The sequence below is a fragment of the Euprymna scolopes genome, chromosome 6 (assembly GCF_053919585.1).
Source record: "Euprymna scolopes isolate OS-2025 chromosome 6, ASM5391958v1, whole genome shotgun sequence".
Lineage (NCBI taxonomy): Eukaryota > Metazoa > Mollusca > Cephalopoda > Sepiida > Sepiolidae > Euprymna > Euprymna scolopes.
Window position 1 is genome coordinate 93,131,497 of NC_136487.1, and position 12,259 is coordinate 93,143,755.

Sequence of the window (12,259 nt, forward strand, 5' to 3'; positions counted from 1 at the left end):
CTCAGCTCTGAAAATTCTCATATTCTAGAATCCTATTCTTGCTGACATTAACGAATGGTTACTAAAATTGAAATATGGCATCACTATACACAACTTCTGTTGTTGATGTAAGATGTCACTTCTCTGGTGAAAAAAAAATTAAATATATATATATATATATATATATATATATATATATATATATATATATATATATATATATATATATAAAATATATATGACGATTAAGCTACACTGAATATTCCGCATTTCATCCACTTTAGGATTCTTCAGGCTTATGTGCATAAGCCTGAAGAATCCTATAGTGGATGAAACACGGAATATTCAGTGTAGCTTAATCGTCATATATATTCTATAAATTACTAACTAGCTCTACCTACGTATTAAGCACTTTTGAAGTAAATACTTAAAGTTTATGTATAAATTTATACTTTCGTATATTAATTTTATGTGAGTAAATGAAGTAGTTATATATATATATATATATATATATATATATATATATATTTACATTTTTTATTTATTGTATTTGCAGTTTATTTGCGTTTATTTTTTACTTGAATATTAGTACGTACATCTGTTTGTGCTTTTCAAAACAAAAATAAACAAATATTCGTACATATGCTTGTTTGTGTGCATGTCTTTGTTTGTTTCTAAATGAAAACAAAACTTTTGTTGTTAAATAAATTGTTAAATTGTTAAAAAAAATTTTTAATTAAATAAACATTACAACATAAAACACTTTCCTAAGTAATTTTTATATTCCTTAGGAAATGTCATTGGTCTTCCTATTACTTTGTTGGTTTATTTTTATAAAGTTTTCTTTTAATTTTTTTTTTTTTTTTGCAGTGAATTATCTCCATATATAATATTTTGATTGCAGAAATTCCCCTTTTGGACCAAAGTACAGTAGATTTTCACCTGCAGATTCCACATACAAATTCAATACATCTTTTTTAGCTTATGACCACCATTTCTGCCACATTCACTCATGATAATAAAATGATACATTACATTTGATGAGCAACACCATCGCAATCACCATATCTACAGAGATAGAAGTTCCTATTTTTTGTCTCTCGATATTTAGTGCTATCACCGCTACCAATTGAGACCGGACCAAATTCTATATTTTCCTACGATATTGTGCTTGCATCGCCATTAACTGGTTATTACATACATACACATAATCTCTCCATTTCCCAATGCAAAAATAATAAATTCTCCTTTCTCAAATTCCGCCCATTTTGATTTGCTGATACCTGACTATTCACATATTCAGAAATCCATTTCTACAATGACTAAACAAACGCTCAAGAAATTATACAATGTGGTGTGGCTCTCTACAGAAGAAAATCGTGCTAAAAATCTAGCTAAATTAAACATATTAACTAATTGTCATCGCTCACTACATATTACAATCATGCTGAAAAAAATTAACATATTAACTGATTGTCATTGCACTCTACAGATTACAATCGTGCTGAAAACAAACAAACAAACAAAAAGAATTAGACATGTTAACCAATTAGAGTCACTCTATACAGAAGACAATAACTTTGTTATTTTTTTTTTGTGGGTAAATTTTTATATTAGCTCTACCTACACAATTTTATCTAACATGACGACTCTAAGGTTTTCAACTATGCTGATTATGAAAATCTCATTTAAATTTGTCAGAGAAAAGTACTTTTCGATGGTTGGGGGAGCCTATGCCGAAAGCCATTCTTAATATGAGGCTGTTGGGGTTGTCTATTCCGAAAGCCATTCTTAATATGGGTAGGTTGGGGATATCTATTCTAAAAGCCATTCTAAACATGTTGAGGTTGGGGGTGTCTATTCTGAAAGCCATTCTTAATATGGGGAGTTTGAGGGTGTCTATTCCAAAAGCCATTCTAAATATGCTGGGTTTTGGGGTGTCTATTCAGAAAGCCATTCTTAACATGAGGAGGTTGAAGGTTGTCCACCACCACCAACAACAACAACTATATTTTAATTTTTTATGAGGGAGGGAGCTGCTTGCATCAACCAGGCAACGCTGGTTAATGAGTCCTACTAGTTATTTATAAAATGTTACACTTTCATACACTTTCATACAAATTAAAAATCGGCTAAAACTTTTACAAGATTTACAAATGCGAACTCAAATAAATGTCCAAAAATAAAGCACTCATGTTTACATCGCTTTCAACCAAAGATACCCACAAGTATTTTTTTTTTTTTGCATTTCTTTTCCATTTTTTTTTTTGCATTTCTTTTCCATTTTTTTTTTTTTGCATTTCTTTTCCATTTTTTTTTTGCATTTCTTTTCCATTTTCTTTTTTGCATTTCTTTTCCATTTTTTTTTTTGCATTTCTTTTCCATTTTTTTTTTTTGCATTTCTTTTCCATTTTTTTTTTTTGCATTTCTTTTCCATTTTTTTTTGCATTTCTTTTCCATTTTTTTTTTTGCATTTCTTTTCCATTTTTTTTTGCATTTCTTTTCCATTTTCTTTTTTGCATTTCTTTTCCATTTTTTTTTTTTGCATTTCTTTTCCATTTTTTTTTTTTGCATTTCTTTTCCATTTTTTTTTTGCATTTCTTTTCCATTTTCTTTTTTGCATTTCTTTTCCATTTTTTTTTTGCATTTCTTTTCCATTTTTTTTTTGCATTTCTTTTCCATTTTTTTTTTTTGCATTTCTTTTCCATTTTTTTTTTTTGCATTTCTTTTCCATTTTTTTTTTTGCATTTCTTTTCCATTTTTTTTTTTTTGCATTTCTTTTCCATTTTTTTTTTTTTTCATTTCTTTTCCATTTTCTTTTTTGCATTTCTTTTCCATTTTTTTTTTGCATTTCTTTTCCATTTTTTTTTGCATTTCTTTTCCATTTTTTTTTTTGCATTTCTTTTCCATTTTCTTTTTTGCATTTCTTTTCCATTTTCACTAAGCTACAGCAACGCGTGGTCGGATACCACTAGTTCTTTAATAACATGTTCATTCAAATCCAACCAATAGTCTATATTATGTAAATTTTGAAATAGAGGGTCCAATATCTAATAAAATAACCTAATTATTTAAGTGGTTAATAAAGTGTTCAAATGCACCCCCCTACAAATGTCTTTATGATAATGGGATGAAATGTGACGTTTTTTCTTGCAAAATTGTGACATTTTTTTCTCAGCCTTTTATCATCACTGTGGTTTCTTGTTGACTTTGTCTTACAAATGAGTGTTGTCTAGATCTGCGTAGGCTGAAGGATATCCATTGTGGTCAAATTCAAATCCAATATTGACCGATCCTACACCCATTTTATGACGGTCAGTTGCATATTTATGTTCTATGGTGCTATCTCCATTTTCCAATCTTGCAGGAAGTGAATAGCGACCGGTACGGTTTTCAGGTTGAAATGGACCCCAATCAGGCAATGGACAAATATTGTTTAAAAGCACCTACAAGAAAAAATAAAACAATACATTTCTAATGGAATTTCAAATATCGATATTATTTTTGGTGCTTATATAGTATTGAGCAAATGTTGAAATCGTAGTTCCAAATAATAGGGAAACTGTTTGATATACTTATGTGCTAGACAAAAAAAAAGGTCTCTAAACCAAAAATTAGGGAAACTTATGGAGTAGAATTTTAATTAAAAATAAAAACCAGATTTTATCATGTTTCGCCGATCTGCCATTGATAAGAGTGGAAATCCCATAAAGTAGGGGGAGATAAGACAGTCTTTCATTTAACGAAGTAGAGTGACGAATCATTTTGGTGAGGATAATTATTTTGCATGATATGTAAATATATCAAAGTTTAACTTGGAATGCCATTTTCACATGTGCTCAATACTATATACATAAGTTCCTTATTTTCAATTGAATAGTATATTGGAAGAGAGTACTAAGAAAGATTATAAGATTGGAGGACCGCTAATATAGGTTTTAATATCAACTACAACGTTATCAACGTCTAGCATAGTTGAAAGGGGAGAGAACCCGATAGTTTTACACTTGAAAGACAGAAAATATAAACCTAATAAAAGAAGGTAACACTGTGTAATTACAATATTTTTCTCTTCAAGATTAAAAAAAAAAAGGAAGAGTTTTTAGTATTTAAGTCAGTTACAAATTCTCAGCATTTTCAGGATTTGCATATTCGCATAAATTCTGTGGAATATTTCTCTGTGCGATACATTCATCATCAACAACAATTTTATTGTTGGCATTGGTTTCCTCGATATTCTTTGTAGAAAGACATCACATACATATGAAATGGATCACGTGAAGGTTACCAACATTCTAAGTGAAAGTATTTTTTGTGGAATGAACTGGATTCGAACTTGGAACACTGACTTCAATTCGCGACATTAACCACTTGACCACCAATATCTCTCTGCAGGATATAGTAGTATTACTTTTTTTGAAAAAAATTTAATGATTTTAAAATGTCGACCAAGTAGAAAGTGATGCGAATTCTATATAAATTGCATCTATGTTGACAGCATCGTTTTCCACCAAGACCCAGGGTTTGAGAAAAAATGCAACATGTAATGTAATAATGACTAGCATTTGTTTTCATTATAATTTTAGCCACTTTTTAATTGTTTGCTAGCATATGAAAAGAGTGTCACACGGATGACGGTAGCAACAATTTTTGATTGTGATTCAGTCGTATTTTCTTTAAAATCTTTGCACTAATTTTACTATGATCTAAAACATTTTAAAAAGTTCATCTTTTTACTTTTTCAAAAAGAGTTTTAAGTAAACTGTAGCCATGTGATATCCTATTGCTTCCGAGTGTAGCTATATGATATCCTATTATTTTCGATTGTAACCATGTGATATCCTATTGTTTCTGATTGTAAACCATATAATATCCTATTGTTTTCGATTGTAGCCATGTGATATCCTATTGCTTTCAATTATAGTCATGTGATATCCTATTGTTTCTGCTTGTAACCATGTAATATCATATTGTTTTCGGTTGTAACCATGTGATATCCTATTGTTTCCGATTGTAACCATGTGATATCTTATTGTTTTCGATTGTAACCATATAATATCCTATTTTTTCTGATTGTATCCATACGATATCTGATTGTTTGTGATTGTAGCCATATGATATCTGATTGTTTTCGATCATAATTAAGTGATATCTGATTGTTTTTTATCATAGTCATATGATATCTGGTTGTTTTTTATCGTAGTCATATGATATCTGATTGTTTTTTTTATAGTAACCATATGATATCTGATTGTTTTTTATTGTAGCCATATGATATCTGATTGTTTTTTATTGTAGCCATATGATATCTGATTGTTTTTTATTGTAGTCATATTACTTTTAATATTATTTGATATAACATTATGCTTTATAGCAACATCATAAAATTTTCAAAGATTACAATCGTATCCTAAGTGATATTATCCATGTCTGTGAAAATATCTGACAATTTCTCCTTATTGATAATCTTATCAATGCTTCTTTGGGACACACCTGCTCTATTCCTAATTTCAAACAGAAGATGAATAAATTCATATAACTTTTCATTTACTATAAATATATTGGAATTAAGATAAGTCGACTTAAGAATGAAAGTAATAAAGATCTTATACGGGACTATACCCTCGATCATAAAAAATATATTGAACTCTTGTAATAATTTTATTGTCATCTTAAACGGAAAACGTCCGGTTACAAAACCGTTAATGATATACAAAATAATTTCATCTCAGAAATGGACTAAAACAGCTAATAAAGAAATGCTTAATTTTTTTCAAATATAATTAAGTCAAACGGATTTTCGTCCTTAAACCTTGATAGGTTTCATCCTAAAATATCAATATATTTCTGAATAGTTATTTCCCTTTTTTTATCGTTGGCTCATGTTGTTAAGAAGAAAAAAATGTAATTCAATTTAATTTCTTCGTAAGTACAATTATTCCTGTGGAATACTTTTCAGAAGGAAGGCATCACGTGACACAATATTCATAAACCGGGTCTTTATTTCTATGCATAACTAAAATGATCTAAGGGAGACAACTTGCATTTTAGTGTAAAGACTACCTGCCTTGCATAAGCATTTCTTTTGCCATATTTTATCTGTACTGATAAAATTATGGAGATAATTTTGTGTGTTTCTATGTATGTGTACGTTTCTCGCTTATACATAATTTACACGTTACTTCTTGTTAGATTTAATATTAATCTAATATTTCACTAAAATAACATAGAACTAACATTTTATTTCGTTTTTTTTTTGTGTGTGTGTATAACTAAAAATGTGCAAACAAAAATTTTTAAAAAGTAAATAAAATGACATTCTTGCATCCCAGGTAACACTAGGTACATACAGCTAATTTCTTATCAAATTGTGGTAATTTTTCTTCTTTGTTACCATCAGCTTGTGTCTATAAGAACATCTATCTCCCTCTCCAAACAATGAACTCATCCAAGAATTCTTGATTGTTAATTCATAAAACCCGGTATTTAGTATCTGCTGTGGCATTCAACGTGGACGAGTTGAGTTAGCCTTCTTTCAAAGTAGGAACTTTCTTGGAAATTTTAAATTCAAAAGCGGTTCCTAGTCACAGGTATATACTGGTTACTTTTTGTAGTTTTTCTTTGACGGAAAGTACTACTGCCATCCCACATACAGCACCTGGTATTCTCAAACGGTTACCTATCTGGCACTGACCATTGCTTAACTTTTGTGATTCTAATGAGAACCGGTGTACCGAATAGAAAGTATATATAAAATAAAATGAAATGAAAAAAGTATATATAAAATAAAATGAAATGAAAAAAAATGAAATTGATTACTGACCGACAATCCTCCTTTCTGGCAATACACGAACAAGAAATGTACAGGAAATGCCAAAATGGGTAAAAGCATAATAAGGAAGCTTAATGCTTGACCCCAGACAGGATACATATAGTTCTTGTACATGAGGGGTGTGTATTGGATGGCTTTGAAGATGATCACAATCTGCAATATAAAAATTAATGGTATGAAATATTGGAATTTTTAATTAAATATTAATTTCACTTAATCTTTAATATTGTTGACCATTGTGACACCAATGGTTTTCTGATCGAAAAGTCATTAGAGTGAAGGTGGAAGTAATAGACCGTGTTATGATGTATCTTGAACTCAAACGGCAAATATATTTATCATGCAAGAAAGGAGGATAAAAAAAGAGCACCAAGAGCAATAACAACAAAAAGAGGTCAAAAAGAGAGCAATAACAACAAAAAGAGGTCAAAAGGGTGAAGGTGGGAAGTCATATAATATATGGCCTATCTTAAATAAAGTTTTATTTCATCTAAATTGACATATTTAACCACATATGAATCTAGGTTGGTTGCTTGGTTTTGTTTTACGGCATATCAACCCTTTTCAGGTCATTTAATGCCGAATCCAATGATTTTGAAGAAAAAGATTTTACTAGAATATATTTTTTTTTTTCAAGTCAGTTTCTATTTAATCCATAGTTGGGACCCTAACAGGTATTACCACTCCGGGTCATAGTGGACCCGGGAGCAATGGCAATTAAGGGGTGGCCCCACACTCCCCAAAGTCCACAAGCTGGGGCCTCACCACCGGATATAGTTTAAGGTCATATCCAGGACCCAATAAATCCAGGTAAGAAGATGCTGGTTATAGGCTTACTTGCTATATAATGCACAAACTCAAATGGTAACACTACCATTATATATATATATATATATATATATATATATATATATATATATATATATATATATATATGATAAATTCCACAGCCAAACAATGCTAACCTAGCGAGCATTGCCAATATATATATATATATATATATATATATATATATATATATATATATATATATACTAGCATGGGTGCCCGGCGTTGCCCAGGTGTTTGGAAATGTGTGTTGAGCAAAAAAAAAAATTGTAGTAGGAAAGCTGGCTCAAACCCGTACTGTGAAGGAGGAAAAGAATGTGAAAAAAACGTGCCGTCTTTGCTGTTACGACCACCACCAAACCGGAAGTGACTTATGTTTTAATTAAGGTTAGACAATCGAAAGGAGAGGATGACTTTCAAAAATATCGGCGAAAAAAGCGACCCCCCCCGTAGAAAAGTGCCCAGTTTAAGGTGAAGATATTAATGTTTTTAGTTAATTTTTCGATATTTGTCGTCTGAAAGGTCGAATTTCAAAACGTTGAGTTGACAGCAATTTAGTTGGTAGTGAGAGCAACTACAGTACTCTGTTAATACACACATATGATCAAAGCCATTAGAGAAGCTACCCCATCCATTTGCCCTCTTAGATCCTAGTATATGCTAGTATTTTATCAATAGCCATAGCGGGGTCACCACAAATGTTCTGCCCCCACCCAAGTCTCCAGTGACTTTGAAAAGTGCAACCTGGCAAAAACTATTTCATTTCAAAATTCTTAATAAGTGTCACAGCAGAGTTTTCTTTTTCTCAAACAAGTTATACAATCAAGGCCTGAAAGTATGTTGAATACAACTTACAATTTCATGAATAACTGAAGAGGGAAGAGAACTTAACATTTTTTCCAAAGGTTTTACAAGCTTCTAATTCAATAATCATGATAAGATTGATAGATGTGCAATTGGCATAATGGTTATCAACATCAGTCTTGTGTTCATATCAAACTTTGAATGTCAATTGGACATCTACATAGATTGCATTTGATACATTTTGTGTACGAAGTACTTACTTTCATACTTTTATATTAAAATAAGGAGAGTCGTTTGTAAATGCGATTGTTGAATATATTTGAGACTTTTCTTTAAATTCTTAGGTAGATTGTTGGTGTTATTTTTAACATATCAGCATGTAAGTTTTAATATATGTTCTGTTTTCAAAATGGTAATTTCTGATATCAAAACAATTTATTCCAACTTCCACTCAGATGTGGAGAAAGTATACCCCGATGGCGAAGCTATTGAGGTTGTTGAGAAGTTTTCTTGTGGTACTAGTGTGATTGCAAGGATTAGAATAAGTTCAGAGAACCTTTACCATTATTATCTGTTGACCAATAGAATTATTGATTGATCATTTGCATTTTATTCTAATTTGGTTGTTTATTTTTTTAAGGCACTGTGGTACTACATTATTCTACTATATTATTTATCAAATATCTGTGCGTTGTTGTGATGTTGTATGGAAGTTAAATCTGGACAGTGGGGATTACATAGAGAGAAATGATATGAGAATAATATGATGAGTATGTAATGAAATGAGAATAATATGATGAGTATGTAATGTGAGTCTTAAAGACAGGTTTAGTTCTGATGACGTCAGAAGAACATTAAATCTGGACAGTATAGGGAGATGTGTGCAGAAGAGTACACTTCAATAGTATAGTCACGTTCAAAGAATGGATGAGACTTCTTGGGTTAGTAGATGTAGAACAGTTGGGGTAGCAGGTTTAGTTAATGGGATAAGTCCCCCCCAAAAGAAAACATGGAAGGAAAGTGATAAATTGGACCTGAGGGGAAAAGGGATACGAAGAAATATCTGGCCACAATAGACTACTTTGGAATTAGCATCCAATATACGCCAGCATGTTCAATAGATGATGATGATGATGATGATGATGATGATGATGATGATGATGATGATGATCTCTTCGAAGTAATCCCCCTCTTCAATCTCATTTTTAGTTACATTTTAATGCTGCTAGAAAGATTCTTCTGTGATTCGCACCAACCATGTCATTACAGTTTCCTGATGATTTCCATGCCTTTAAAACGGATCCTTTTGAGATTATGGGAGCTAGGAGAAAAAAGTCACATGGAGAAAGATCAGATTAATATGGAGGCTAATCCAATACGGCTAAGCAGTCACAATACATCCTGCCACAATTCTCTTCTCCGTGATTGCAGAAAGCAAAGATTATAGTGTAAAGATACACCAAGATATCATTTTAGATGTTAACACAATCTGTTTATCCCTCTTTCACCTCATACTCACGCGAGGAACACAGATGTAAAAACATACCATCACACTTCAAAAAACATACCATCACACTTCAAAAAACATACCATCACACTTCATTCATCTTAACTTTCAAAGAAGTTCTTATTTATTTGTACATGTGGTGACATTCACTTTGATCAAATTGAGCCAACTTTCTTCCTGGAATGCACAACATATTAAACCTTTGATGTAATATTTGCCATGAAAAAGTTTCTTTGGTATTGGTTTAAGATAAGGGACCTAAATCCTACCCTGAGTTTCTATTTTTAGTATTGTCATTATTTTCCTCCTTTGCTTATCGGAAGTTAAGAAACTACAGGGCATGGACATTGAGATAATGGAAATAATAAAGCGTGCCTGGCAAAGATTAAGGCAGTTTTGACTGATTGAACCCACACATTTATCTCTTTGTCTTCATGTCTTCTTTCCTTTTTTGCCTTTTGTTTTCTCCTCGTGAATCAAGCCTACTAAATTACATTATTCAACTCACAAATGAGGACGAGATGAGTACTACCACTCCAGTCCAAAATTGGAGCCTCACCACTAGATCTAATTTTATGTTATTGTATATTAAGAGGAAAAGAGCTGGAGTAGTGGATAAGGTTGGGTAATATAGTAAACAGTAAAAGTAGATATAAAAGACTGGTAAAAAATAGTTGTCTTATTTTCTAAACATCATCAAAATTCAAATTGTTTGGAAAAAATAAAAATTAAACAAAAAAATGCATTTTTTTTTTGTTTCAATTTTGTCTATCAATCTGAAGACAAGTCCAATGTGATTTAATAATTTGTCATGAAATAAGTTACAAAAAGGGTTGATATGCCGTAACGCACACCAAACTTACCGATAAAATCAATGGAGTTAAGATGCACCAGCAGATTCTCCAATAGATCGATGGCTTCTTCCCTAACATCATCGAGATATCAGATGCAAAATTTGTGTAACCTGTCAAGATAGAAAATGATATTCAAAAAGTTTTACAGAAGTTTTCAATGAATGAGGATTTTCAGGATCGTTTTGATAGCTGTTGCTAATATGGCCATAGCATGAATATCCGGTGTTGGCCAGAAATTAATTACTGTGTATTTTTGTTCTCTACACCAAATTATCACCTTTATAATTTTCAATTTTCAAGCCATAAATAAAATAAAATAAAATAACCCTGATGTTTTGTTTTGATTCTTTTTTTTTTTTTTATTTTATTACAAAAAGGCTTTTTGATTAGAAAATATTTATTCTTTGTGATAGGCGTGCTGCAAAAATTTTTAAAAACTCAATAGTGTGCACTACGTAAAAAAAAGTCTGGAAACCACTCATCCTCCTCATCATCATCATCATCATCATCAATCAGCAGCAGCAGCATCATCAGCATCATCATCAACGGCAGGAGCAGAAGTAGTAGTATGAATGACTAAATTGAAAATTAGAAATATGTGTAATTCTACAAATCATAAAATTAAGAATAGACCCTAACTGAGGTTTATAAAGAAAAAACTTAATATAAAATATTTTTTTGTAAGTATTCTTGGGTGTCTATGTCGGATCTTCATAGAAAATTCTACAAATTGAATATTAGTCAAATTATGAATAAAATGGATAGTAGTTACCAAACATCCTTTGATGTTTTTGTTTCAGAAGGCAAAAATATGGATACATATGACCCACTTGGACCCCATCTTACACCTAATCCTAGATATAAACAGGATTTATCTGTCTACTTCTAATTTGATAAGGAGAAAATTTGTAAAGAAATGAACTGAATTATTTTTTGTATGTTTTGACACCACAGAAAAAAAAATTAGTCTGAACCGATGGATTGAATATAAAATGTTTGACTCTAAGATTCCACATAGTTTAATTTTATCAACTCTTCATCATATGGTAAATATAGGAATTGCATAACAAAATGTCTAATACTCACCATATACATAATTTACAGCCACACATTCAAAGACGCCAGCAAATAACATTGGAAAGCCACCGATTGACGTATCCACCATATTTAAAAGATACATTCCTGCCTATCGTTTCAAAATATACAAATAATGAAATGAATAAATGATATGAATTGTCTATCAATGTAATTATTTATTCATGAATTATTTATTCATGAATTCATTAAATAAGAAAATAAAAAACGGACAATTGTATTTTGGTGTGTTCAAAAGGTAATTATAAGAAATGAATTTATTTGCTAATAATTTCTATATAAAAATATGAAGGTAGCAGACGCATAATAGATATGAAACATAAGAGAACAATTCAATTCAAAAGCATTTTTGAAGGAACG

The 12,259-nt window shown here is 30.8% G+C and overlaps 1 protein-coding gene across 1 annotated transcript in view; it reads right to left on the bottom strand.

The window, feature by feature from the left end:
- Positions 1-2,833: 2,833 nt before the first annotated feature.
- LOC145278203 (sodium- and chloride-dependent glycine transporter 2-like) overlaps positions 2,834-12,259 on the bottom strand; it is a 74,333-nt gene continuing 64,907 nt past the window's right edge. The window contains exons 11-14 of the mRNA XM_080130489.1: positions 11,891-11,990; positions 10,814-10,914; positions 6,803-6,964; positions 2,834-3,425 (exon numbers count right to left, since the gene is read on the bottom strand). Coding sequence (XP_079986615.1) covers positions 3,195-3,425; positions 6,803-6,964; positions 10,814-10,914; positions 11,891-11,990 — 594 coding nt within the window. The 3' untranslated portion in view covers positions 2,834-3,194. The remainder of the gene's footprint in view (positions 3,426-6,802; positions 6,965-10,813; positions 10,915-11,890; positions 11,991-12,259) is intronic.